Here is a 27702-nt window from a genome sequence, read left to right on the forward strand (position 1 = left end):
TTTAAAAAAAGTAAGTTTTTCTCTGTATGCCATGGAACTCTTTAAAAAGAATAACTAAACTGCTACAAGCCTATATTAAAAATCTTGGTAAAAAGTGACTTATTTTAATCAAAAGCATGAAGAAAAGGTAACAATGCATCTTTGTAGACTGATGTTTCTCAATTGGCAACATTAAGATATATGGATTTCAACTCCCAGAATTCCTCAGTCAGCATGCTGGGAATTGAAGTCCACATATCTTAAAGTTGCGAAGTTTGAGAAATACTAACATGGACTTTTCTTACCAGGATCATTACCCAGATGAATAATCTATTGTCTAGAAAATTTCACTATGGCATAACAAGTAGCATCTGTTGAAAAGAGCTCACTCAATAGAGTAGAGTAGAACAGAATAGAATAGAATAGAATAGAATATACTTTATTGGCCATGAGTAATTGAGCAAACAAGGAATTTGTCTTTGGTGTATATGCTCTCATCCTTAATTAGCTTTTTAATTTCTATTTCTTACTATTTTGTTCTATTTTACTGTATTCTCTTTTACTCCTGCTGGAAAGCTGTATTTTTATCATTTTTACTGAAGACTGGTATTTTTAACAATTTCTTCCATAAATTCATGGGATTCATATTCTGAATCTCAGAATTTACTCAAGCCTACTGATGAATAGATCAGTTGACAGATTTCTAAAGGTTGAAAAGTTACTTGCCAAATTAACCATATTTCACCTACATTTCATTAAACCTCTTAAATAGATTTGACTCCCCGCAATGGAAATCTCAGATAGAGCGCTCCCATGTTTTAGATTTTTCTGCCTCTATCCTTGAAAAAGCTTTCCTTTTTCAGTTCACATGCAGTCATTTGCCCAGCTGCTCCAAGACTTACGCAATAAAGGAATGAGACTTAAAAAAAACAAATGTCACTGATTTCATAACCAAACAATGCCTAGTGGTGGCACAAATAGTATTGCCAATTTTTGAACTCCTAACTACTTTTAACAACATGGACACATTAAAAAAGGCTTTTATTTAGATTAAACACAGTCATCCAAATACTAACATTCAACTAAAACAAAATCATGCAAAGGCAACTGTGATTCAAAGATAGATAATGGTGGTGAAAGGGTGGATTCTAATTTTGAATCTAGAAAGAGAGTGAGGAATATATTAAGAGGTCAAAGCCATAGGCATTCACAGGAACACCCAAAGCAAGTGCTCCTCCCAGGAAATACTGTACAAAAGGCATGCATTGCAAATCCAAAATAACTTATTAGTTTGTCGACTGATCTGACTTTGTTGAAAGTCACATGAATATGAATAAGCAAAATGAGGATCCAGAAATGCAATAATTCTCTCCCTCAGCCAGGTTCTCCACTGCAAAAGGCAATTGGTTGATTTGGAAAAGACTGAATGGCTCCCATCCAGGAGACACTCTAAATGTACCCTTCTTTCTTTCAAACATCTTACTATCGCCAGCATGCTGTTTAAAATGAAGGCTCCTTTTTTTTTTTAACACAAATCACAGGCTTTTCCCACAGGGGGAGTCAGTCCCTTAATAATTCATTTTGGAAATAGGAGTTCTTCTACTTTAAGATTTAATTGAGGCAACGCAAAAGTTAATAACTCCAAGGATATTCTATCAATACGGTCCTTGAACAGAGATAGCATTAATAAACCACCTGGATGTCACACAGCAAGTCAGTTTTCTGAAGAATAAAAGTTAGTAAATCCAAGGTTGTTCTATCACCACTGTCCTTGAGCAGAGATAGCCTGAATTAGCCACCTGGATCTCCCACAGCAAGTCAGTTTTTATAGAATAACAGAATTGGAAAAATCTTTGGAGGTCTTCTAGCCAACCCCTGCTCTGGCAGCAGACTCTATACCATTCTGGACAAAGGATTGGCCAATTTCTTCTTGAAAACCTCCAGTTATGAAGTTTTTTTGAAGAGTCCTTCAGGACCAATTTGACTAACTCATTCAGTATTCTATCTGTTGCCTTAACCACTAGACCCTCAATAATTTTCTGCTGCATTAATAGTCAGAATCAAACCAATTTCAACTTATACTGAAAATATTCAGGCCAAAAATAGTGTCAATGTTGACCTATGTGCAGAAGAGTGGGGCCTTAACAAAGCTATCCTACTTGAACAAGTCCAGACCCGCTCTTTAAGATGCATAATGGGAATTGACAAGAACACATCTGCCCCACATCTGCAATCACAGCAGAAACAGATATTCATTCCTAGCAAAGTTTTTACATATTAGCAGACTTCCCAAGGTTTCCCAAAAGATGCTTGGCAGAACAGATATGTATGTCTTAGTCCAGGAGAAGTCAATTTACCAAGGTTATTTTCCAACAGGGATTTTTTTATACACTGTATTTATTCTCAACTATCCCAGGCAAGAGCATTTTTTAAACAGAGTTCTAGACATCATGCTCAAACTGACCTGGAGTTACTGGCAAAAATAGATCTTTAGGTTGGTTGGCTAAGAACAAAACTTTTTTCTAATCTGAAAAATACCTCGCAATGAGTTTGTTATTGTTTATAAGAAAGGCCCACTCTAGAGCAGGATTTGAGTTGTTGGATTGAATAGCCAAATATGAACACTTCTTCCTTGTGCCATATCACAAGAGGATTTACATATGCAGTACCTTGGCCATTGAAAATATTGCTCATGTCCATGGTCATTTCCAGCTTGCCTTTCATTTGTTTAGTGCTCTCTTAGATTGCCAGCCAGTTTCACAATTGTCCTTTGTATGGTTCATATTTGGGCAGTTATTTCAAAAGACAAGCATCTCAAGAGTGGTTTGGAAGTCCTCTCTGTTCTCAGCATGCCAGTTCAGCTAATCAGTTCCTTTCATAAAGGCAGGAACAGAAACAAGGCCACAATGTTTCTGTAACTTTTTTTTTGAAGTGAATTTTGGCTGTAAGAGGAAAAGCCAATTGTTACCACATGAATCTATTTTTTAAAAAAGCTCCACAGTGAAGGAAGCTGGAATATATTTCAGGGTGTGGTCCATGCATAAGTGTCATATGCCCAAATCAAATGAAAAAAGCTGTTCAGCTGGAACATATAACTGATTGCAAAGGGTACAGAGGAGACCTATAAAGCCTGAGGGTTTTATCTGCTTTTTGCCATTTGCTCTGGTCTGTTAGCATCCCTTTTGCAGCAGCTGAGCCAACAATTCAGTGTTATGATCAACTAAAAGACTGCTTTATGTGGCTAGCTGTACTCACAACACATGTTTTAGCAAAGGGGATGGAGCCCTTCTGAGATGAGAAGGCTCTCCTTCCTCAGAGAAAATAAGAGGGTTTAGTGGAAGCAAATACAAGGTTTCATTGTTTTCCAGCTCTGCAGTCTCCTCAGATCTGCTTTGAAGACATGAAATAAATGAATGCATTTTAGAGGGTATGTTGCAAAAAGATGTCTCTAATTTCTAAACGGCATTGTCATCTTGATATTGCAGCAATGAACATTTTGAAATAGTAGAGGGTTGAAATTGTTGTCAAGCAATCACATAAAAGCAATTGTGACCGTTATCACAGAGTTCCTACTGTCAATGAAATTGATGTCCAAGCTGATGACCAAACTCCTAGATTCTGTTATCATGTGTATGGAACTGCCCAACTCAGCAAGAAGCCCACAAATGACATAACTCCTAGTTGGGGAAATTATATGGAGATCTTAACCATAGACTCATGAATCCTTCAACACCCAAGCAATCGGAACTGATCTTTTGTTCTGGATTTTTAAAAATCTTACAAAAGCACTGTATGTTTTTGTACTGCCCAAATTTATGGTACTTCTAATGTTTTCTGCACCTGTTTTGAACTTGCTACAGCATTTTGCATATCTCGTCTTAGGTTTATGTTCCCCAAATCATCTTGGGTCCATCAATATGCTAGTTAGTAAGCTGTATGTTTTATACATGTGTGATCATATAGCACATGATAGGAAGTATATCTCTTAATAATAGCAATCTAGGTAGTCTTGACTTACAACAGTTCATTTAGTGATGGTTCAAAATACTGAAAAAGTGACTTATGACCATGTTTCACACCGTGACCTGACAAAAGGGCGAACGTCAAAACCGCGCCCGACTAAACTGCGTCGCTAAAACCGCGACGTCATCAACGCTGCGACAACAGTGCGGCGACAACAGCGCAGAGACAGAAGGGCGCTTTACAATATCACGGCAACAGAAAGCTGATTTAACTTAAGGTAAGGGTTAGGTTTAGGGTTAGGTTTAGGGTTAGGTTAAGGGTTAGGTTTAGGGTTAGGTTTAGGGTTAGGTTTAGGGTTAGGTTTAGGGTTAGGTTTAACATTTGTTTAGGGTTACGTTTAGGGTTAGGGGTTAGGTTTAGGTTTAGAGTTAGGTTTAGTTTTACAGCGCGCTTCTGTCGCCGCGCTGTTGTCGGCGCGATTCAGTGCTCATTTGTCAGAGCGCTTTAGAACACGCGGTTTTGTCACCGTGATTTTGTCGTTCACCCTTTTGTCGGTGACCCGTTTCACACTTGCATCTCCATGATCATGTGATGAAAATTCAGACTCTTGGCAACTAACTCATATCCTTCTCACATTTTCTATTACATACTTCTATTGTCATCATGACTATCACTTGTTGGTTGTATTTTATTATTTATGCTTGTATCTTATGATTTATCACTTTGTTGCTTGTATGTACTGAGAGCTTATGCACCAAAGGCAAATTTGTTGTGTGTCCAATGAAACTTGGCAAATAAAAGAATATTATATTATATTCTATTCCATTCCATTCTTCTGACAAGCAAAGTCAATGGGAAAGACAGATTTACTTAGCAACCATGTTACTAGTTTAACAACTGTAGGGATTCACTTGACAGCTGTGGCATGAAAGGTCACAAAATGGGGTAAAATTCACTTAACTGTCTTGCTTAGCAATAGAAATGTTGGGCTCAATTGTGGTCGTAAGTCAAGGACTACTGACTTGTTAAAGGAGCCTCATAGCAAGATTTCTTCTTTTTTCCAATTCAAGATATCGTGATAATTATTTCCCCAAATATTGAGTATACAGACAAGCAAATACATTTTGAAATATGAGACTATGTCCCTTGGATCCAAAGTGGTTGGTTTTGTACATTGTATTAACAAATAAGCCATTGTATCTTTAATGATGGTTTGCTGAATAACCCAATATAGTATTGAGGTTTGCTCAATAATAAACAAGGAAACCCCATTATAATGAAAAAGACCTTGGACCTTGGTAGCAGGAGATTGATATAAATAAATAAATAAATAAAACATTAGGTTCAAAAGTAGGAATTAATGTTAATACTTGCATTAACGTAATTTAGTTCAATTTAAGGTTGCAAATATTCTTGTGAAATCATGTAACTTCTGTGGAGGAAAACATGAACAATATAAGATGAACTACAATGTTAAGGTGACCAGACGTCCCGATTTCAGCGGGACAGTCCCTCTTTTGAACAATTTGTCCCGCGTCCCATTTTTTTTAAAGTCCTGATTTTTTTTAAGTTACGAAAAAGCCTCCAGCCACCTTGAGGCTCTCCTAGCAACTGGGAGTGTATATTCTTCGAGCCGAGCGCATTCCCGCCCATGCGTCCTTGGGAGCTGTTGCCAGTGGCTGAGGGAGGAGATAACTTTACTCCATGTGGACACCGCGGGCTTCCCTCATGGATTTTTTCTTCTTCTGTTGCTTTGAGCAGCCCATCCCTCCCCCTCTCTCTTTCTCTCTCTCTTGGAGTTAGCGGCTGCCGCCAAGGCTGTCCACTTAGCAACCACTGCAGCATCCTCTTGGTCACGTGATCAAAATTTTGATGTTTGGCAACAGATTCGTATTTATGATGGTTTCAGTGTCCTGGGGTCATATAATCGCCTTGTGTGACCTTTTGACAAAATATAAAAATTTTAAGCAAGCCCCCCCATCAATGGTGTCCCTCTTTACCAATCTGAAAATCTGGTCACCTTATACATTGTACAAGTATTAGCTATTATGACCATTGCATATATCTAGGCATAAGTCATGCCAAAGCAAGAAAAAGAATCCCAGAAGTATCACTGCATTTCATACTTCTATCTTAAAGAGATATAGATCTCTTTAAAATCTTGTGCTTGGTCTTGGATAAGAAAGAGAAAGTGGCAGAATGCCACAACCAAGCATTGCACGCTGGAAAAGAATGATGGGCATTATCATTTGGCCTAATCTCATGATCTATAAGCTCTCGAGTCCTGAATTGACTTTACATCAAGAAATACATAATCAAAAGCAAAGTATGAATTCATCAGGGGAGAGGAAGTATAGAAAAATGTCAAAATTGTAGATAGAGAGAGTAGAGCTCTGATCATGATTGTACCATAACTACCAACTTTGCTTTTTTCTTTTAAAAGACTTCTCTGTGGATTCTGTTGATTGATCCAGGTCTTGGTTTAAAAATTTAAAAACATTAAATAGTTATAACATTAATCATATATCTAAACCTATGAGTAACTTTTTAAAACCAAAAATGTATTCAGAGTATAAAACTAAGAATCTATATATATAAAAGTGAAATGCCACTCATGCGACAACATGAAATCTCCGGAACCATAAAGCCTACATGTTCCTTTTACCTTCTAGGTGCTTGCTAAAAAAGGATTTTTCAAAACGACCATCAGATCATTAGTATTACTTATATTATTATTAAAATGTTCTGATGCTAGGGAGTTAATCATTCTACTCCCCCTCCCAACCCAAAAAGAATCCTGTTCCAACTGCCACTTGGGTGTGGCCAGCGCGTGACTCATCCGGCCTGCGAGCTGGGAGTTTAGACATTCTGCTCCCCCTCCACACCTGAAAAACACTCTGATGTTAAGGAATTAGACTACATGGTATTGGACCTGGGTACAGAGGCCTCTGTGGGGCAAGCTTGAGGGAGAGAAGAGGGATAGGAAAGGCCTCTGTGGGGCAAGCCTGAGGGAGAGAAGGTGATAAAAGAGGATCAATGGGGCCAGCTGAAGGAGAGAAGGGGATAGCTAGGAGAAGCTTCTTTGGGGCAAGCCTAAGGGAGAGAAGGTAATAGGAGAGGATCAATGGGGCCAGCCTGAGGGAGAGAAGGGGATAAGATAGGCAAGGCCTCTGTGGGGCAAGCCTGAGGGAGAAAAGGGGGAAGGAGAGGATCAATGGGGCCAGCCTGAGGAAAAGAAGGGGATAAGATAGAGGAGGTCTCTGTGGAGCAAGCCTGAAGGAGAGAAGGGGGTAAGATAGGAGAGGCCTCTTTGGGCAAGCCTGACGAAAAGAAGGGGATAAAATAAGAGAGGCTCTGTTGGGCAAGCCTGAGGGAGAAAAGGGGAGAGCAGAGGCCAATTGTAACTATCATTAATTTTCAGGCTCAAAGTGTTGGTTTAGCAAGCCCGATCACATAGTTTCATAGCAGAGCACGGATATCTAGCTAATACCGAAATAAAACAAAGGATGGATTTTTTTTAATGCTATGGGCATTCAGAAGACTTGCAGTTCTCATTGATTATCATATTGAAAGAAAAGCACTATCTCCAGAACATTATGGTCGCAACTTGAATTGTATTCCACATCAAATTCCAGGATAGTCAGTTGAATGCTACTACTTGGTGCTGTGTGAATATATAAGTAACATTCCCAGTTTTGTGGGCTCCTATTTGGATAGCCAGGGCTATGGAAAGATCCAGATGGCTCAATTCTCCACCACACTCTGAAAACAAAAACCAGGCAGTATTGGTTGGAAAACTAGAGGAGCAGGAGGATGTTGACAACTACTCATTCCAGCAGATTCCAGACCCACAAAAGTGGTAAAAACAATTAAAAATATAAAACAACACAGACACCCCAACAAAGCAAATTTAAAGCATAAAATGCACACACTTGTACATACAGCAGTTTTACAATAAGTTTCCTTTTATATAGCCCTATTGATCACTTCTTTTAAATCTATTTCTACTACCACTTTCTAAAAATAGAATTCTAACATTTTACTATTTCATAATTTTCCGGTCATGTGAGATAGAAAGATTTAACTCCTATTTCCAAAACCTTTCATATATACGTTTGGAAATGAAGGTGAAATCTGTCTCCAATGACTGGAAAACTAATGAGTTGATGCATCGCTGGATTAATTATTAAAAAAAAACCATACACACACAGGAAGAAATAGTCCATGAAAAGTAAAATAGAAATAATAAAATTCTGCTGTGTTTCAAACTGGCAACTTGTATTTACAGGGCAAGTATTGTAGGTATTGCTATTACAATATTCGGAATGAAGATAGCACCAAAATATTTTAGAGGCCATGCTAATCATTGGCTTTCTTTAAAAAAACATTTTATTAATTTTATTTATATTTAATCTAATTTTCATCATCAGTGTTTGGTCTGGGTATAGTAATGTTCATCAGTCATAGTATTCATTTTTGTTATAACATTCATCACCATAATAGTAGTTGTACAATCTACTCTATTGTGTATGGAGAGTGGAAGAGGTATATTGGGTTTCTATTTTTGGGGGTATTGTTGACAAGAGGAATTGCTGTGATTATTGTTTAATGTTGTATGGCCCCGGCTATGCACAGTATATATGTGAGTGTACGAAAATGAAAAAATGGAAAATAAAAGCCTTTTCAATAAAAAAAAATAGTAGTAGTACAATCATAGTATTATAATCACAATGATTCTTAACATCCTCTACCTTAACAATTCTCCACTTTAATATTCCCTCTTTTAATATCTCTTCCTTTCTAACTTCTGTCTTTCTTATCTGCCAGTCAGACCTCTATAAAATCAAGTTTGTCGCATTTCAAAAAATAATAGAAAGTATAAGAAAAAAGAACACTACATAAAATAAGAAGGCGAGGGGGGAGAGGGAGAGAGAGGCTGCTCAAAATAATACCAGGAAAAGGAGAATCGTTCCTTCATTATTTCTTGCCTGCTTCAACCTTATAGTTGCTATGCTTTAAATAAAAAAGAAGGAGGAGAAATGCAAAACCAAAGGAAGGAATATGGCGGGAGGCAGGCCAAAAAACAAAACAAAAAAAAAGCATAGCAAATAAAACATGGAGGCAGGTAATAGACCACTGATGGCTAACCTTTTTTTAAAGTTGTGCCACAATTGTGTTTGTGCGCACGCTATTGCACATGCACCCACCCCCTGGGCATACATGCATGACCCACCCCCCTGGGCATACACGTGTCCCCCCCTTGCGAGGAAGAGTTTTCGCCCTCCCCAGGTGCTGGAGGCTTTCCTGAAGCCTGGGGGAGGGCAAAAAACAGCCCAACCGGAAGTTTGGGAATAAACTTCCCAAAAGACCCTCTCTGAGGGGAGCAAATTTTCTCCTCCCAGGCTTAGGGGGGGGAATAGCTGGGCTGTCCTTAGGGGGCAACATCCACAGCCACTCTGATGATGCACTCTCTGGCCGGCATGCCCATGCACACCGGAACTGAAGACTGCTGTGCCAGCAAATATGGCTCCATGTGCCACCTGTGGCACATGTGCGATAGGTTTGCCATCACAGCCATAGACAATGCTTAGATGCTCTTTTTATACTATTTGGCACTGTTTGGTTTTGCCTTTGATCATTGGCTTTCTTGAAGGGCCTTTCTACTTACAAAGTAGTCAATGAACTGCAATAAACCAAAGCACGTGATCTGAAATATGCAGGAGCGCTTGAGGCAACCTAATATTGAAAGATACTATTTGACGTGGAGCAGAAAAATGCACCCAGTGGTCATTCTGATTAACAAATGACATTGCCAAAATGCTGAGAAAGCAAATAAGCAGTCCTATGTTTCATATCTCATCATAGCCTAAGGACAACATGGTGGGTCTAATTTCATTATTAATTCATAAACAGGTAATAGATTGCATTGCTGCAATACTGAATTTTACTATTATTCCTTTAGCCTTTTGAATTAATTCTAAGGTATTTATATTTCTTAGCTGCCCATCTCCCCGATGTTATACTTACTTAGAGTTATACTACTAATACTGTAGATTTTTATTTGCTTTGAAGATTATGAGTAGAAAAACAACTCAGAGATTACTGAAAATTTAAAATAAACTTTCAATTGGTAGAACTTTATTCTACAAGTTTCATCATGGGTGTGTGACTCAAAAAAGGGATGTTCACATCAAAATGGAAAGTCTGTTATGTGAGAATATATAGTGTTACTACATAGGCAGTCCTATCTAGGGATAGAGTCTAATAAGTCACGAGCAGGTGTGCTATGGCAAGGTTGCTAACAAGTATTCATCAATTTCATCCATCCCTACTCACAGGCATTCATGCCTTAGTCACTTCCTGTCTTGACTATTGCAACACGCTTTACATGGGGCTGCCCTAGAAGAGCATCCGGAAGTGCCAGTTGGTGCAAAATGCATCAGGCCCATATGTGACCTTGGTATGCAGACCTTGGTATGACCTATCCTGCAGAAACTGCATTGGTTGCTGATTTACTTCCGGGTGCAATTCAAGGTGCTGGTTGTCACCTTTAAAGCCCTTCCTGGCTTGGGACCAGGTTGCCTGAGGGACCATCTGTTACCGGTCACATATACCCGACCCATCAGAGCGGGCAGGCAGGGAATGTTGCGGGTCCCATCCCCAAGGAAAATATACCTAGTGGGACCCAGAAGAAGGCCTTCTCCATGGTGGCTCCCTCTCTCTGGAACATCATTCCCCCGGAGATTAGAACAGCTCCCTCTCTAATTCTCTTCCAGAAGGTGCTAAAGACCTGATTCTGCCAGCTTAGGCCTGGGAAACCCAGAGCCGGATGGAGTCCATTAAATGGCTTGTGTAATTGGCTGTCGCTGGGTTGGGAGATGGGGGATGGAGATGATTTTGTTATATTAATGTATTTGATTTTTTATTAGTTTTACTGTGTTTAGATGTGGTTTTTATATTCTGTAACATGCCTTGAGTCACCATGGCAAATGGGCAGCAATATAAATTTAATAATAACTAAATAAATAAATTTACAAATATCTCTCTAAATTTTTCTTTGTCTAGAATAAAACCATTCTAGTTTTCCTATATTACCTTTCTTTATCTAGAAGTTTTCTTGACTCTTGGTATCTTAGCTTTCTGCTATTAAAACAATTTTGAATCAAACTAAAAAAAAATTCAGTGTATTCATTTAACAAAAGCACATTTGTTGAGTTTCCTTTCTTTACTATATTTTCAGTGAATCATTATTAATGCCAGTCTGCTGCTTTTTACATAAGGAAGAAAATTAGTCATATCTGTAATTTGATTGTACTTATTACAAAGATGGTCTCTTGAGAGACAAACTCCTTTTCTCTCCTATTCAAAAGTTTAAAGAAATTGTTGAGAGCCATGCTCTACTAACATGTGTCCAAATCTGATTCATTAAGCAGGCATGAATCATTGACTCAGTCTGGAAAAGTATGGAGAAAAGTTCCTGGGAGGACATGACTTCTTCCCAATTTTGGATGCAGAAAGAAAGCTGTTATCCTCCTAAGATATGAGACCCAATGGCTTAGTTATGTCATTTTCACAATAAACAGCTGTTCTTCAAGAAATATGCATGGTTTTGGGCTAATCTATGCTTGGAACTCCAGTCTACATTTTATCACAGCCTTTTCCAGCATGACATTCTCCAGATATATGCTATTAGAATTCCTATCTTCCGCAGTTAGAATTACCCATCCTGACCAGGAGATGATGTGGAATTGTAGAACACCACATAACTGGGATCAGTTTGGGACAGCTTACTTATGCTAACAATGTATAAATTTATTTAAGCATTTTTTCTACCAATTGGTTGTTAGTTGCGAAGTCAGACCTGACCCATTGCAACCCCATGGACAACGTTCCTCCAGGCCTTCCTGTCCTCTACCATCTCTGGAGTCCATTTAAGCTCACGCCTATTACTTCAGTGACTCCATCCAGCCACCTCATTCTCTCATCCCCTTCTTCTTTTGCCCTCAATCATTCCCAGCATTAGGCTCTTTTCCAGTGAGCCTCTCCTTCTCATTAGGTGGCCAAAGTATTTGAGCTTCATCTTCAGGATCTGTCCTTCTAAAGAGCAGTCAGGATTTATCTCCTCTAGGACTGACCGGTTTGATCGCCATGCAGTCCAAGAGACACGCAGGAGTCTTGAAAGTCTTGAAGTTCAAAGGTCTCAATTCTTTGGTGCGCGGCCTTTCTTATGGTTCAACTTTCTCCTCCTCCCAATTACAACTTCTTTGTTTATTTTTGGATTTTTTAAATCCTGCCTTTATAAGTAACTCAAGATGGCAAACATGCATAATAATACCCTCTCCTTTTATTTTCCCCACAGCAACAAACTTTTGAGGCAAGTTGGGCTAAGAGACAATGGGACATCCACCTGATTATTATGCCTAAGGTGGAACTAGAATTCAGTCTCCTGGTTTCTAGGCTTAACCTTAACTTCTACATCCAACTGGCTCTTCTAGTGTTTTTATTGTTATCTACATTCATGCTGTATTGGTCCTAGAGTTTAACACATCAGTGGTTAATATTTCAAAAAAGTATGTTTTTAAAATGGATTTGCTTTTCAGCAGCTAACAAATGTCAAATATAGTTAAAAGTTAGCTCATACATAATAAAAAATCAAAGTTTTCTCCAGAGTGAATGACATATGGCAAGTCTTAAGTTCTTTTCTTTTCTTTTTCACAATTGTAAAGAAAAGTTTAAAAGTTTTCTTTTTTGTTGTTATTGTTTTTTCACTCCAATGAAAGGATAACAGAATTACAGAGTTGGAAGGGACCTTGGAGGTCTTCTAGTCCAACCCAGTGTTCAAGCAGGGATACCCTATATAATTTCAGACAAATGATTGTCCAGTCTCTTTTAAAAAGACTAAAAGAGACAGTTGGGATTCACAGACAAGTGATTATATTAACAGACCAGGGAATTCCTGGTGACATAGTATATCTGGGCTTCAATAAGTCATTTATCAAAATAGATCACAGAGCAAGTTAAAGAATGGATGGCTTGCCTCCAGAAATTGTGATGCTCTATTACTGGAAGTTTTTAAGAAGAGATTTTTTTTCTGGAAAGTTTTAGGACCTCCTGCTTGAGTAGGGGATTGGACTAGAAGGCCTTCAATGTTACTTCCAACTCTATTATTCTGTATTCTTATCTGTCTGTCAGCAGGATACCTCTTTGAAAGTTAGGGTGGGAACAAGTCCAAATTTGTGGGGCTTGGAGAAGTCAACTAAAATAGTTCAAGTTCAAAAATTCAAAAATGAGCTAGAGTCAGCAAGAAGCTTCAGAGAAAAAATTCCCAAAGCATTTTCTATCCGGTCCTAGGTACCCCTCCTTTTTGGCCATATGATCAAGATCGGAATTTACTTAAGAAAGGAAATTTCAAAGCTGGGTTGAACATATTTTCTCTTATTTTTTTATATCTTGTCACCGCTCCATTAGGTCCCAGTTCCATGAACTTGGGGTTGCCTAAACAACAGTTAATACAATACATCTCATTAATTTGAATTTAGTGACTAATAGAGGCAGCTGAATGATGGTAGTTGTTGATAAGTACCCTTTTCCTCCTCCGAAATACTTGAACTCTCCATGAATTGGCTTATATTCAAAAATGCAGTACTTGCAAATGAAATTTTAGATGCATTGAGTACATCTGGAGAATGAGGAAGAGAAACAGATGCCTCCTTCACAGGGGAAGCATGCTTGGAGATCAATTTTCAGTAGAATACAAATGTTGGGTGTAAAAACAAGAATTTACTTTTGGTAGTGCTTGAGAGTTATAAAAGAAGAAAGTTACTGAAACTAAATCACAGTGGTTTGTTTAGTGATTAGCCACAGATGATATTTAATGTGGAGCTTTTATGTTTCAGTTATTTGTACCAGCAAAACTAATTTCCTGGTATTATTCTAATTATTAACTACATTTTATTAGCATTTGAAGTATTTGCGGTATTTAAAACTTCACTTCAAAGATGTGTCCTTACACAGTAACAATTCACACGTCCTTTCTACCTTAATAATACTGATTTTTTAAAATCATTCTGGCACCAATGTTCTACCTATAAATTTACCCTGTTCATAAAAACTTTAAGCACTTTATTTGTATTGTGAAAAAAAATTGATGTGGCATTATATTAGAGATGTGTAAATCATTTGGGTTGACAGGAATATATTTGAATATGTTAGGGGACTTTAAGGAAAACTATAGAAGCATTTATATCTAATACTCTTCTTAACTTTTTTTAACATATGAGTGATTGGATTGCCTTCCTTAATTAACATAGTTGCTAAATTAAATTATTTGATTATTTTTTTGATTTTGTAAATCAAACTGTGGTTCTGAAGTTGTTTTTAAAATTTGTAGTTTCACACTGTAAGCTTGGTAAAATATTACTCTGCTCATGTATCGTTTCAAAAGAGTACATTCCCTTTCGTTCTTGTTCTGGCTTCTTTTTTTTTAAAAAAAGAAAAGATGCAGGGTAGTGGTATCTGTAAAATCAATGGGTGTGATAAACATGTTTCCAGGATTGATTCCCTTTGCATCAAGAATATCTACACCACTATCTTAAATTTGGGCATAATTTTTCCCTGCTTCTTATCTTGAGGAGGTGATTGCTTAGCTCCTTGTAATGTCTCTTGTGCTATGCATTGTCTACATAAAGCAACTTGTTCTTATGCAGAATTGAGAAAGAATATCATTATGTATACTCCATCATTTGTTCTTAGCTAATTAAAATTATCCCAATCAGATGATATTGCATATTATCTTAGAACAGCAGTTCTCCTAGTGTGGTATGGGGAGCACTGGAGACAGAAGCGATTTCGGGGGGTTCATAAAGGCAAATATTTTAAAATGAAACCAGAGAGCCAAATACAGGAACTTTTCCTAAAAATAGTTAGTTTCTTTTTTTGATACATAATCCCATGCAGATGCCCCTATAGGATAAATGAGCCGCGATGGCGCAGTGGTTAAAGTGCAGTACTGCAGGCTACTTCTGTTGACTGCCTGCAATTTGGCAGTTCAAATCAGATTAAGATTGACTCAGCCTTCCATCCTTTTGAGGTGAGTAAAATGAGGACCCAGATTGTTGGAGGAAGGGGCAAGAGACTGAATCTGTAAACCGTTTAGAGAGGGCTGTAAAGCACTGTAAAGCAGTATATACGTCTAAGTGCTATTATAACTATGGAAAATTAAATTTTAAAACTCAAATCAACTTAGTTTTGAGCGCATTGTTTATTCAATTACCTTCTTGGATCTACTTTTTTGAATGTCAGCCATAAAATTGAGCCATTACAAATATGTTACTTTTCAAGATACACCAATTAAAATTTCCTTCTATTTATTACAAAGACTAGCATCAGGATGCCTCTGAAATTTATCCATACCTGTATGCAAGCCCATCTTCAGGCCATCCGAATTTAAATGAATATTCACAGCAAAACATAAATGTTAGGATATTGGAACATATGCAGCTTCTCTCAAGAAACTACATTTTTTGTGGCTTAGTTCCATAGGAAACCACTGTGTGAATACTCTGGCAGCAATGCACTGTGGTTATGGGAAAGAACTGGGAATGTTTCAGTGTAAATATAGGCATTTCTATCCAAACGTTTTCTCCTGATTCCATCCTGTTAGCAAGAAAATTGGGTTTACTGATATTTGAAATAGATGGGTGGAAAAAATTGTGACATATAATTGCAGCAAACTGTGTTTGGCAAGACTTGTGCTACACCTTCAGATTACAGAGAAGTTATTTTCTCAGATGAAATATTGAAATATATTTTTAAAGATTAGCATTTTTTTTAAAAAAATAAAAAGTTAATGAAAAGAATTGATAAAATTGAAGAAATGTTTCAGGCTATGATTCTGAAGCTTAATGAATAAATGTGTGTGCATGTATATATACTTCTACTCTTGATGCTTTCTGTTGCACAATTTCCCATCAAGTGAAAACTCTCTAGAAGTTCATGCTTTGTAATCTCTAAACAAAAATCACATTACCATCCCAAGATCTTTGTAATGAAACCCTGTCTACTATGTATATGTGTCAGAGGCATGCTTTATTCACTCTTTGTGTACACTTAGGGTATAATTAAACATGATTGCCATTTTGACCTTTTTAACCTCACACTCTGTTATTCCTGATGCTTTCCTTCATATTTAATTGACACATGGAAAACCATTAAAATATTGTGAAGGCTAGAGTATGCAAGACAACAAATAAATTGTTTTGCTCTTGGTTCAAATATTAGGACCATACATATATAATGATGTTTAGTTTCTTTGAAGAAACTGCTTTTCAGCTTATTGCAGTTGCTTGTGTCTTTAGCAAAATTAGCTATCCACCTTTTATCTTTAAATCTCCTACTCTTCTTGAGTTTGGAATGGGATAATTGGCTGCAGCCACCTCGCCTTGTCCGCTTCAAGCTGCCCTTCCACCCTAGCCAACCCACCATGATTGTCCCCACTTGCCCTCCCGCCTCAGCCATTCACCTACCCCCTATCCAACCCAATGCATCCTCTGCTTCCTGGCCACTCCTCCCCGGTGGCTCCTTCCCCTTACCCTGGGAGATTTGCTGCAGGACAATTCACTGCACAGGGCAATTATCTGTGCAGCTGATAGCTCCCAGGATGCTGATGCTACCACTGCACAACCACACCTCCCCCTCCCTCAGAAAGACTTGAAGCCACCTGGGGGAAAGTAGAGATAAAAGGAGATACAGTGAATAATCCATTGTAATCCACTTTGCCCATCAGGACACTGTCAGTCCAGCTTCGATTCTATATAAGTTTGTGTTTTATTGCCTCTTAAGCTACAAAGCTGAAGGTGCCACAAGGACCCTTGTACGTGTGTTTGCACAATTACCCAACCCAGGTAAATAAAAGTCCAACAAGTCCTGGAAGACTCCTTTAGTCTAACTCATCTTTGGAACTGCAGTGGTCATGAGAAGCTGGCTGGGTCAACTCAAGTTCAAGGTAGTAGACAAAGTGAGAATCTGAAAAAAATGACTTGATTAACAGGACTCGCGCCTTTCACTGGTATTCTCTCCCACCACCCCACCACTTCCAGACTGTTTGTATGGATTGCAAATTTATTTTTTGTTGTTGCTTGGAAATATGTGCTCAGGGTGATGTGTATACTGTGGAGGGTGTATGTGCATGGCAAGATCATGTGCAATGCTGCATGCAGCCTCTTGTGAAAAATGATTGCATCTTTGCCATGTGTATGGAAAAAATGTACCTCAGTAGGATTTGACACCAAGAGCAGATGTGGGTCCTGACAGCAGAAGCCAAGGCCAGGCTGGCCAGGTGAGAATTACCTTTGCAAGGTAGGCAGGAAGAGTGCACAGTCTCTGGTGGGGATGGGCCTGCCTTGCATCCTCCAGGCTTGGGTTGAGGCCAGCAGGGCATGTTTGTGTGTGTGGCAGTGGCAGCATCTGCATCCTAGGAGCTTTCCCATATGGTTAATTGTCCCATGTAGCAAATTGGCCATGACAATTTGTCCCATGGTGAGTCACCTGGACAAAGCATCGGAGAGGAGACCCGGGGGAAAAGTGTGTGTGTGTGGGGGGGGGGGCTTCCAGGAAGGAAAGGCCATGGTGAGTCAGGGGGGCTGAGATGAAGCGACCAGGGCAGTACGTCCATGGAGAGGTGAACATGGTAGGTTGGTTGAGATAGGGAAGCTGGAATGAAGCGTCTGCACCAATTGTCCTAGACATGTTTTAGTTTTAATTTAAAAATGATTGTTATTTATAAGCTGCCTGACAAGATTCTGAATCTGATGAAAGGCCATCTTCTAAGACCTCCACATAACATTCATGAAGATGTCTCTATAATCCTTATTTCTTCTGAAAGAATATTTAAAGCAAATCAACTTTATGTGCACTGATTAAAAAAGGAGAACCTGTCTGAAATTACCATATTTTTCAGAGTATAAGATGCACCAAGATTTTGAAGAGGCAAATTAAAAAAAAAAGTTTTTGCACTCTGCAGACCTCCCAAAGAAGGCCCGTTTTTCACAAAAATGGGCCTGTTTCCCCCCCTCAAAAAAAGGCATGAATAACCTTTAGGAGGCTTGTAGAATGCTCCTGGGGGGTGCTCCCCCAAATGAGCAAAAAATGACCCATTTCCATGAAAATGGGTCTGTTTTTTGTCAAAAAAAGAGCACACATTTCCTTTAGGAGGCTTACAGAGTGGTCCTGGGGCTGGGGCAAAATTGAGCAAGAAATGGCCCATTTTTCACTCATTTCTGCCCTCCCCAGCTCCCAGGAGTTCTCTAAAGCCTCTGCACGGCCGTTTTGGTGAAGGGGCAGGGTTTCAGGAGGCAAAAAATGCTGTATTTAGTGTATAAGTCACACCCAGATTTTCAGCCTCTTTTTTGAGGGAAAAATGCATCTTATACTCCGAAAAATACAGTACATAGCTGTATTGCTGAATAATTAGGTTAAATCTACCTTCCTCCTGCCTGAAGGCAATTAGGATGAGTAAAACAAAAAGCCATTCTGACAATTGAAATCCCCTTGGCTGCTGAAGCCATTTTCTGACAGTTAACTCCACAAGATCTACTGGCAGAGACATCTGTCTGTAGAAGAGCCACATGAAGTAACGAGATCAAACAATCTTATAAAGTGACTTCTGGAGGTCATTTCAATCCTGTTAAAAGCACTCCATTCTGGGACACGTGATCAGAAGCAAAGAGAGAAGTGGAATGGAAAATTCAGCAACATTCTGAGTCATTTCCCAACTGCATCTTCCAGTAGAGTCTATTGGGTTGTGGTTGTTTTCTGGGAAGTTTTTCTCTGCATGCCCTGATCATTTTCAAACTTGATTACACTTTTGGTGGACTCTTCCCCAACAGCAACTCTGGTTTAGTTCTATTCAGGTTTTGGGAAATATCCTTGCGGACAGAGTTTTAAGCTGCTTTACATTGTTTCCTTCTTACATTCCGCGGAGTTGTCCCAAAGATCTTTTTTCAAGAGGCAATTGGACTGTCTGGTTTTCCTTCAGAATTGTTGGATGAGAAGCGAAACATCTTCAAAGAAAAACCAGAAAGTTCAGTTGCCTCTTGAAAAAGCATCTTGTGACAACCATTACCTGGATGACTGAGAATCTCCATAGATATTCCATTGAGTTGGAGAGAATAGAAAGAAGTAGAGAAGGGATCTAGAGGTCTATTGGCTAAACCAGCCACACCAGAAAGACCTAACATACCAGCAAAACTTAAGGCCAGGCAGAAAGTGGTCACATTTAACACACTGAATCCAACAGACGTTCCCCAAATAAAATGTTGAGTACAATGAATTATTACATTCTCACTCACAAGCAGGATCAGAGTAAGAGGAAGTCTAGTCGCGCATATCATACATACATACATAGTTAATACATATCCATGATTCTTTTCAGCAGGTGTTCTGAAACAGTTCCTGTCCAGTTCAGGAATAGCTCTTATTTTCCAAACAAATGGATATGAAAGACAGGAAAATGAAGCCAGATGGTAGGCTAATCATATTATGACACCATAACTAAATTTCCCTTTATAGAGGAAATGATACACTCTCTGCAAAAATTAGTTAGAAAATATTTGCTCTACTGGTATTTATCTGCCAAATCAGAAGGTGGGTTTAGAGATATTTTTGGCTGCAGGGAAAAGGAATATCTGATTTTGCTGCTATTAGACAAAGAATAGCTTTGCCATTCGTTACAACAAAGAAGACAAATTTTAAAATAGTTGACACAGATACATAAGACTATAAGAAAGATATAAAAAGTGACTTGGATCTGTCAATGAACTTTAATCACTTCAAAAGACTATGAGATTGGAAAAGGTTGCTGGGCAAAATAATACTTGGGTCTACGCAAGAAAGTTTGGATGTAACTCTAAACCCCTGATGAAACTTAAGAATTGGTTTATTTTTTAATGACTTCCAAATTCCTTTTAAGTATGAGTGCTGTGTGCTTATCTATGCCAAATTGCTTAGAAACTGCAACAAATAAAAAGACCAAGAAGCAGATGACTCAGAGGTGACTGTATCTTCCTGTGGCATCTTGGCTTTAGTAAGAGCACCCTGTGCAACATGCTGATTTGGAAAAGTTGTGGGTGCTCCAACACTGGAGGTTTTTAAGAAGAGATTGGCCAACTATTTTTATGAAATAGTATAGGGATTCCTGCTTGAGCATGGTGTTAGACTAGACCTCTATGGTCTCTTCCTACTTTGTATTCTTTAGAAAAAGGCATAAATTATGGTTTTCAAAAGGCCTAACCAACATTGGATGCATCTGCTCTAAATAAACTCTGACTTCTTTTAAAATCAAATACGGTATGCATGTATTTGAAGCTGTATGTCAAATTACAGCAAATCTAATATTAAACTAACCAGAGAAGCATCGACACTGGAATGGCAAACCTATGACAGATATGGTAAAGATAATATGCAACAGTGTTTTGCATGACACACCAGCATTCATCAACAACTGGCAACTATTCTCAAAAACACGCCATGTTTTTCAACAATTTTTGCAGACTGAAGGGGCTACACAAAAATGGAGGGTGTTCTTACATGACTTCTGGACTCCCTAAAAATTACCCCAAAAGGAGAAATGCTTTTGCAGTTTTTAGAGGTTGCAGAGACCATGGAAGAACATTCTCAGAAGGCACTCCAAGGCCCAGAACAGCCTTTGGTAGGCCAAATGGGCCTGTCAACAGAGAATACAGCATCAAATAAGTGAAATGAAGCAGATCCTGGGGAGCACTGGGGGCAATCATACTATTACCCTAAGGCTCACAGACCTCGGGGAATGGTACAAGGTAGCCTTTCTGAGTGGAAGCAATGGCAAAGGGCTATCCAAGTATGAAGATTGTATCAAGATTATCTGACATGAAAATATTGCTTTATGCTGTACTAGTGAGGCCACACTTTGAATATTGGCCCAGTTGTTGTCACCTCAATACAAAACAATGCAGAGATCCTGGTAGTACAGGAAAAGCAACAAAGATTATTAGGGGACCAGAGGCTAAACCACAGGATGAACAATTGAGAAAACTAGGTATGTATAATCTAATGGAGAGAAAGATTAGGATTAAACAATAGCTGTCTTCCAGTATTTGAGGGGTTCTCACAGAGAAGGAATTTGAACTGAGGGCAGGACAAGAAGTATTGGATGGAAGATTCATAAAGGGAGATGCTATCTAGAATTAAAGAGAAATTTCCGGTCAGTGAGAACTGATTTTCCTTCAGAAGTTATGGGTGCTATTTCACTGGAGGTTTTCAAGTAGAGATTGGACAGCCATTTATCAAGAATGCGCAGTGCAATAAAAATTGTTCTGCGCGCAGAAGTGAAAAACAAGATTGCGGTGCTTATGGCGCTGCCCAGAGAACCGGTTTAGGGGTGTGGCAAGCCTGGGTTGCTGCCAGTTCCAGTGACCCAAGCCGCCAAACCACTACCAGTTCAGCCGAATCGCTCCGAACTGGTGGGAACCCACCACTGGCGCAGCCGCATTGCTTCTGTTAAGTCTACTGTTCAGGGTAGTCTAGGTGGTTGAGGGGTAGATAGAAAATAGTGTCACTTTTGTTTGGAGTGTCTGGGTTTGACAAACCAGCAGAGTCAAATTAAGGATTTTTCTGAATTTTTGACATATTAAGTCCAAAAGATTCACCATCACTGATCTATGCCTTCCCACTTGGCTATCCCATCTTTTCAAAATACTGTACTAAAAAGAAAAGCTCCAGCAGCTAAATGCCTAAAGTTATGTGAACCCCTCCAGGGTATGCAAAGCAGGCGGCAAGTTAAATGTGTGAATGAACTTAACATTTTCTACCCCAAAATCGGAAAGATTGAGGTGCCTCTTTTGTATCTTCCCCCTGTTGTTGCATTTCTAACTGAAAATTATTCTGGCACCCATACTGCCTACTAGGTTTTAAATGGCAATTTCTTTCCTAAGGGAAGGGCAATGAATGCATGTTATCTTTCTATTCCTGCTTATAGTACCGTAATGGAAAACCTATGGCATGTGTGCCAGAGGTGGCACGCAGAGACCTCTCTGTGGGCACAAACACCCTTGCCATCTGCTCTTTTGGTTCTGGTGCACACATGCGTGCTGGCCAGCTGGTCTTTGTGGATGGTGGAGCGCCAGAAAATGGCCTGAAAACAGCCTGAAAATCAGTCAAAAACGATTAAAAAAACAAAAACCAGCCATGTGCACACCAGGCAATGGGTTTTGGGTTTCTAGCATTCCAGCATTGGCATTCAGTGCTGAAAAGGTTTACCATCACTGCTATAGTACATTAATCCTATACCAATTTTTAAAATAGCTTGCTTTTTTTAAACCAATTTTATCTGATTGTGATAAAATGAAAAGGGGAATAAAAGAGGAAAGTGTATTTTGTGGCAGAAATTATTTGTATTTAAATTCATGAAATCTCTCTCTCTTACACTGAATTTACTTCATGTACTGCAGAAGACACCATTTATAAAACTTTTTAACACAAAACAGCACTTCCTGAAATAGTCAAGTGGTCATGCAGTGTTCAGTGGTCACACAATCATTTCATATACAGGAAAAAAGAAGCTGTGTAAATAAACCCTATCTGGACATATAGACTTCCTTTCCTGCAGGGTAATTTCCTAATCAATGTGTCCGAATGGTTTTGGAGGCTCTATTTTTTTTAAAATAAATGTAGACCAGCATTTCACAAGCTCAGCAGATTTAAGATGCTGGCTGGGAAATTTTGTAAGTTGAAGTTCATGCAGAAGTGTCCATGAAGAAAACTGCAGCGATAACCTTGAAAGAAGAATTGGAAGGAAAAGTTGAAGCAAAATTAAAGACAATTTTGTTTTGAGAAAAAGAGGGGAGTGTAAGAAAGACACTTAAAGTAATTATGCCTTGACCTTGTTTGGTTTAAGAGGGAGCAGAAGGAAACTGGCTATGTCATTAAATCCTACAACAAAGTAACATAAAGAATCAGAAGCTAAATCTAAACTGAATCTAAACAAAGGAACAAAGTTTAGCTAAAAGGCCAATGCCTGCACATATTTTTAAGACTATTGTGAAATGGGGTCAACTGAAAAAAAAATGTCATAGATTAAGAAAACAACAGACACAGAGATACAAATATGTAAAGGTAACCAAACAGCATTGCTAAAAGCAAGAATAATTGTATTTCTTTTTTGTCCTTTTTGAAGGAAAGAACACTTGTAACCCAGAAAATATTTATAAAGTGGTTTGTGAACTGTGATCCACAAAAGGTTAGGCATTGATACGTTTGCTAACTTTTCATGTGCCAGAAGAATATAATTTTCCTCAAAAGGCATCAATATAATCAGCATTGTACAAAGGATGACAAGGAAGCCAAAAGAGTAATTTGAAGAGCAAAATGCCAGTGGATTTTGAAAGCTCCTTTCCTTTCACCTTCACATTCCTTCCCCTTCTTGATAGGATCCAAGAATATTTCCAGCTAGGAGGGAACCAATTTAGAAGCATTGCTAATGAAAAAAAGAAAGCAGTGAACAGGGCCCCCAAGGAGCATAATAAGACTTAGGCTGACATTCTTTACAGCATCCAAATTTCATCTCGTGCTCAGGATTGCTGTCAGGAGTCTGTTTCACTCTTCCTGAATGCATCACAAAATCAGCTCCAAACCCTGTTGAAACCTTCCTTCAAGATAACCAATTTGTCAAACATTTTATTATTATTTTTTTAAAAAATTATACACTGTTCTTTATAAAAATGTGTATTCATGCATCTCTCTCTCTCCCCCACCCCCATCTCTCTCTGTGTATGTGCACATGTAACTGATGTTACACATTAATAAAAGACTCTAGAAACTCCTCTCTGGCTGGATGATGTCATCTCCATTGAGGAAATCAGCTTCCCGCTCTCCTTTGTATAGCTCTGGGGTGACATCACCTCAGAGCCCTTCAGCCTTATCCCCTTTCCATTTTCTCCCTGCTGAGCTTCAGCAGAACCACTTGCTTCCCATAAACCGTCTCTTTCCAATGTTGCCAGGATCCCCTAATCTCCTCCCCGCCCCCCTACCCACCCTTTGAATACGAAATGGGCGACCAGTCTAGCCAGAAAGAGATGACAAATAACTGCATTTTGTAAGGCTGCCCTGGAAAGGAGTTCACTTTCAGATATTGTGTAATAATAATTCATCCAACAGCTCAAGCCAGCCAGGGGCCTGGAGGCAGTTCCAAGGGACAGCTTCAGAGGGCAAATTTAATAATGCAAAGTGATTAGGCAGAGAGGGGAGCTGTAGCAATTTAATTACTATTTACATCATCTTCACATTCTCTGCAAGGATTGACTATTACAATTCCATAGCTCTATCGGCAAAGATACATGCTTCCTAACATGCATCAAAGGCAGATGTAAACCAATGATAATCATCTTGATCAAATCACATGAATGCTTGTTTGGGCAGGAAAGTGTGTACATATCTTAATGGTACTCAGGCTCTGAGGGTTGGTCGCAGCCCTACAAAAAAACTGACAATTTCCAGGGCTACTCCAAGATCTAGATGCTGATTTTTAAAACCTGAATAACTCAGGATCACCGACTCCGGATACCAAATATGAATAAATGGTAATAGCACTTAGTTGGTCTAGATTGGTCTTGAAATTGTTTCATCAGCTTGGATCACCAAGAATTTCTTAGAACTGTAGAATAGATAGAGGACTTAGCATCCCAGAAAAATGCAATGAGGAGTAACTTCCATATTGTTGGAAAAATAAAAACTACATAAAACCCATAGGAATTTAGGAGTTAAGTTCATGAGAGTCCGATTCAAGAGAGTATTTACTTTTCCAGCTCTATATACTTTACCTAACATCTGTTTATTATCAGAAATTGTTTACAATTAAAATTAGGTAAGTATTTAAAAGAGACAGAATCTTTTCAATTTTGGCCTCACCTTGTGACATGCCTACTAGATTTCAATACTAAATTAAAGCATTTCATATCTCCCAGGCATTTGAAGGGATAAAATCATCTGTAAAGTCAAATTGGTCTGAGCTTAATTGCCAGCTTATTGTGGGATAATAGTATAATATATTTTACAATCTGTAATGCCTTTCATTTGATACAACTCCGGCTCTGTGGAACGATCTACCCGTAGAGATCCAGACCCTTCCCTCTCTCTCGGCCTTCCGAAAAGCCACTAAAACCTGGCTATTCCGGCAGGCCTGGGGCTGTTGACCACACGAACGAGGTCTGGCCCCACCAAGACTGAGTGTATGGTGCATTGCTTTTAAATTTGTTTTCCTCTCTTTCTATTTTCAACTTTTTATCTTTTAGTCTTGTTTTTGTAAGCCGCCCGGAGTCCTACAGGATTGGGCAGCATATAAATTTATTCAATTACAATTACAATTACAACAGTAGTGGGCCTTATTCAAGATGACAATGAGGGTGCTTACTGCAAGGAAGTAGAGGGTTTGGTAAACTGGTATATCAAAAGCAGCCTGGTTTTAAACGTAAGAAAAACTAAAGAGATCATTGTTGATTTCAGAACGAAATAGGCACAACTACACACCTCTGAGTGGGATTCATCTGCGGGTCACCTGATGTACATTTTCTTTCCCTGTCCTTTCCACTTTCTATAGAGAGACGGTTGAGAGCATCGTGTCATACTGCATTAGGTCTGGTTTGGAAGCATTATTGCTTCAGACAAGAAGGCAATGCAGAGAGTGGTGAGGATGGCAGAGAAGATTATTGGTAGTTCACTTCCTTCTATCCAGGACATAGCATATAAACAGTGCGTGAGCAGGGTCTGCAGGATTGTCTGGGATGCTATACATCATCTTCACGACTAGTTTTCCTTGTTACCTTGGGAGGAAGGTATCTTTGTGGTATCTGAAGCAGAACATCCAGATTCAGTCACATTTTTGTTCCATATAGCATCAATCTTGTTAACTTTCAAGTTTCCTTTTTCTGCTAGGTATTCAAAATAGACAGTGATTAATACTTATATATATACTGTTATACAATTAAATAACAAATAACATAAATGTGTGTGTGTGTGTGTGTGGCATCTGTATAGATGTGTTATATATGTCGATGGGTAAATATACACCTTTTGAGAGCAAGCAACAGAATTACATTTTTAATGTGGGTCAAACTTCTTACAGTAAAAAAATGACAATAAAGGTTATCTTATGTCATCTCATCTCGCCATTGATTATAGCATCTAAATCCTTGGATTCTCTATTTATTTTAATATTTTTAAATAGCTGGGTGATTTCCCACAGATAATTTTGCTTATCAGACAGATCACAATAAAAATAAAAGCAAAATGTGCATCAAGTTCAAAAGAAACATATAATTGCTAAAATTGGAATAAATGAACAGTAAACAAATCAACTCACCTGTCATACAACTACTTTTTCTGGAAACTAAAATGGAAAGAGGTCAAAACCTTTAATTGACAGTGAGAAGCGTGGATCTGCCTATTAGAGCAAAGCTTTTACATTGCAAGGAAGTATTAATTGCAGCCGGGTGCAGTGTTATCAAGTTTCCAACAGCTCCCATTACCAGTGACAAAACTCAGATGTGCTCAGATCTTAGCAGATGGCCATATTCATCGCCAATACATGCGAAGCTTCGCTTGTTTGTCTATGGATATGAACCTTCTCTATCAAAAATTCAAGTAGAAAGATCCTTCAGGGTCATCCCTTGTGTGTTACAATATTGGCAGAAGAGTATGATACTCTTCCTCGCAACTGATGCCCTCCACCACAATCCTTTCCCTTCACCAACAACATAGCAATACAGTAACTCTTCAAACATTTCTGGGCAGAAGAACATTGCACTATTAGTGTACGTTTTGTTCCACAATGGCAATATCAACTGAAATTCTTTCCACTTTACAACCAGCTGAGGTAATCATATGAGAAGGGCATTTCAGGTCAAAGCTATCTTGTCATGACTTTTCAAAACATGTATTTGCCGCCCTAATATAAATCTGTAAGAAAGTTTATAATAATATGATAATCCTATGCTATGCTATGCTATCCAATCTTATACTGTGCTACACTAGACTACTACTTAACACTACTTTTAAAACATTTTTAAAATGTAATATTGCTATGACCATTGTATTCCTAATTAAGAGAATGCACAATTTTCTCTGGGGGAATATTACTTTTTTTTTTTCCTAACCAAAAATTGTTACGACCAAGCCCTGACTTCAAATTGTTAGACAAAATGATCACTGTTACTGGAAATATGAAACAAAATTTTAAAACTGAAATGAAAAGAAAGCAACTCACATATTTTAAAAAAATCGCATTACAGGCTTAACTCAGAGGATGGTTTCCTGCTTTGGGGGTAGAAATCATTTCTGCCAAATTCCCAATATACCTTACCATTTACTTTCCATAGCATCTGAAATCCAGTAGATTCACCTATTTGATCAGAAAAAAACACCACATGAAGACTGGAATTTGTGGTACCTCCAGATGGAAGAACATTATCTCCGCAAAATGTGCCGATCAAAGTGGATTGAGCATTAGGACCATCATAAAGCTGAAAGGAAGCATAAAAGATTTACATGTGAGATGATGGTTATATTTTTAAAAATATCTGGATATAATAAAAAGGATCATGGTTAAGTATATGCTCTCTCTAAGTGGAATCTATATGATGACTCTATTTTTTTCATTGTACCTCCATGACTGGCTTCCTAGCCTTTCAACTATCATAAAGCAAAATTTGCAGCAAGAAAACATTTATAGTAATG

At 38.5% G+C, this 27702-nt stretch overlaps 1 protein-coding gene across 1 annotated transcript in view; it reads right to left on the bottom strand.

Moving 5' to 3' along the window:
- Positions 1-27702, bottom strand: part of CUBN (cubilin) — a 172166-nt gene that overhangs the window by 65897 nt on the left and 78567 nt on the right. The window contains 4 exon segments of the mRNA XM_087714360.1: positions 7524-7684; positions 7687-7739; positions 25775-25898; positions 27329-27488. Of these exon segments, the coding sequence (XP_087570486.1) occupies positions 7524-7684; positions 7687-7739; positions 25775-25898; positions 27329-27488 (498 nt within the window).

Source organism: Thamnophis sirtalis, unplaced genomic scaffold (genome assembly GCF_051295495.1).
Source record: "Thamnophis sirtalis isolate CommonGarterSnake01/CBP01778 unplaced genomic scaffold, rThaSir2_p1.2 scaffold_4, whole genome shotgun sequence".
Taxonomy (NCBI): domain Eukaryota; kingdom Metazoa; phylum Chordata; class Lepidosauria; order Squamata; family Natricidae; genus Thamnophis; species Thamnophis sirtalis.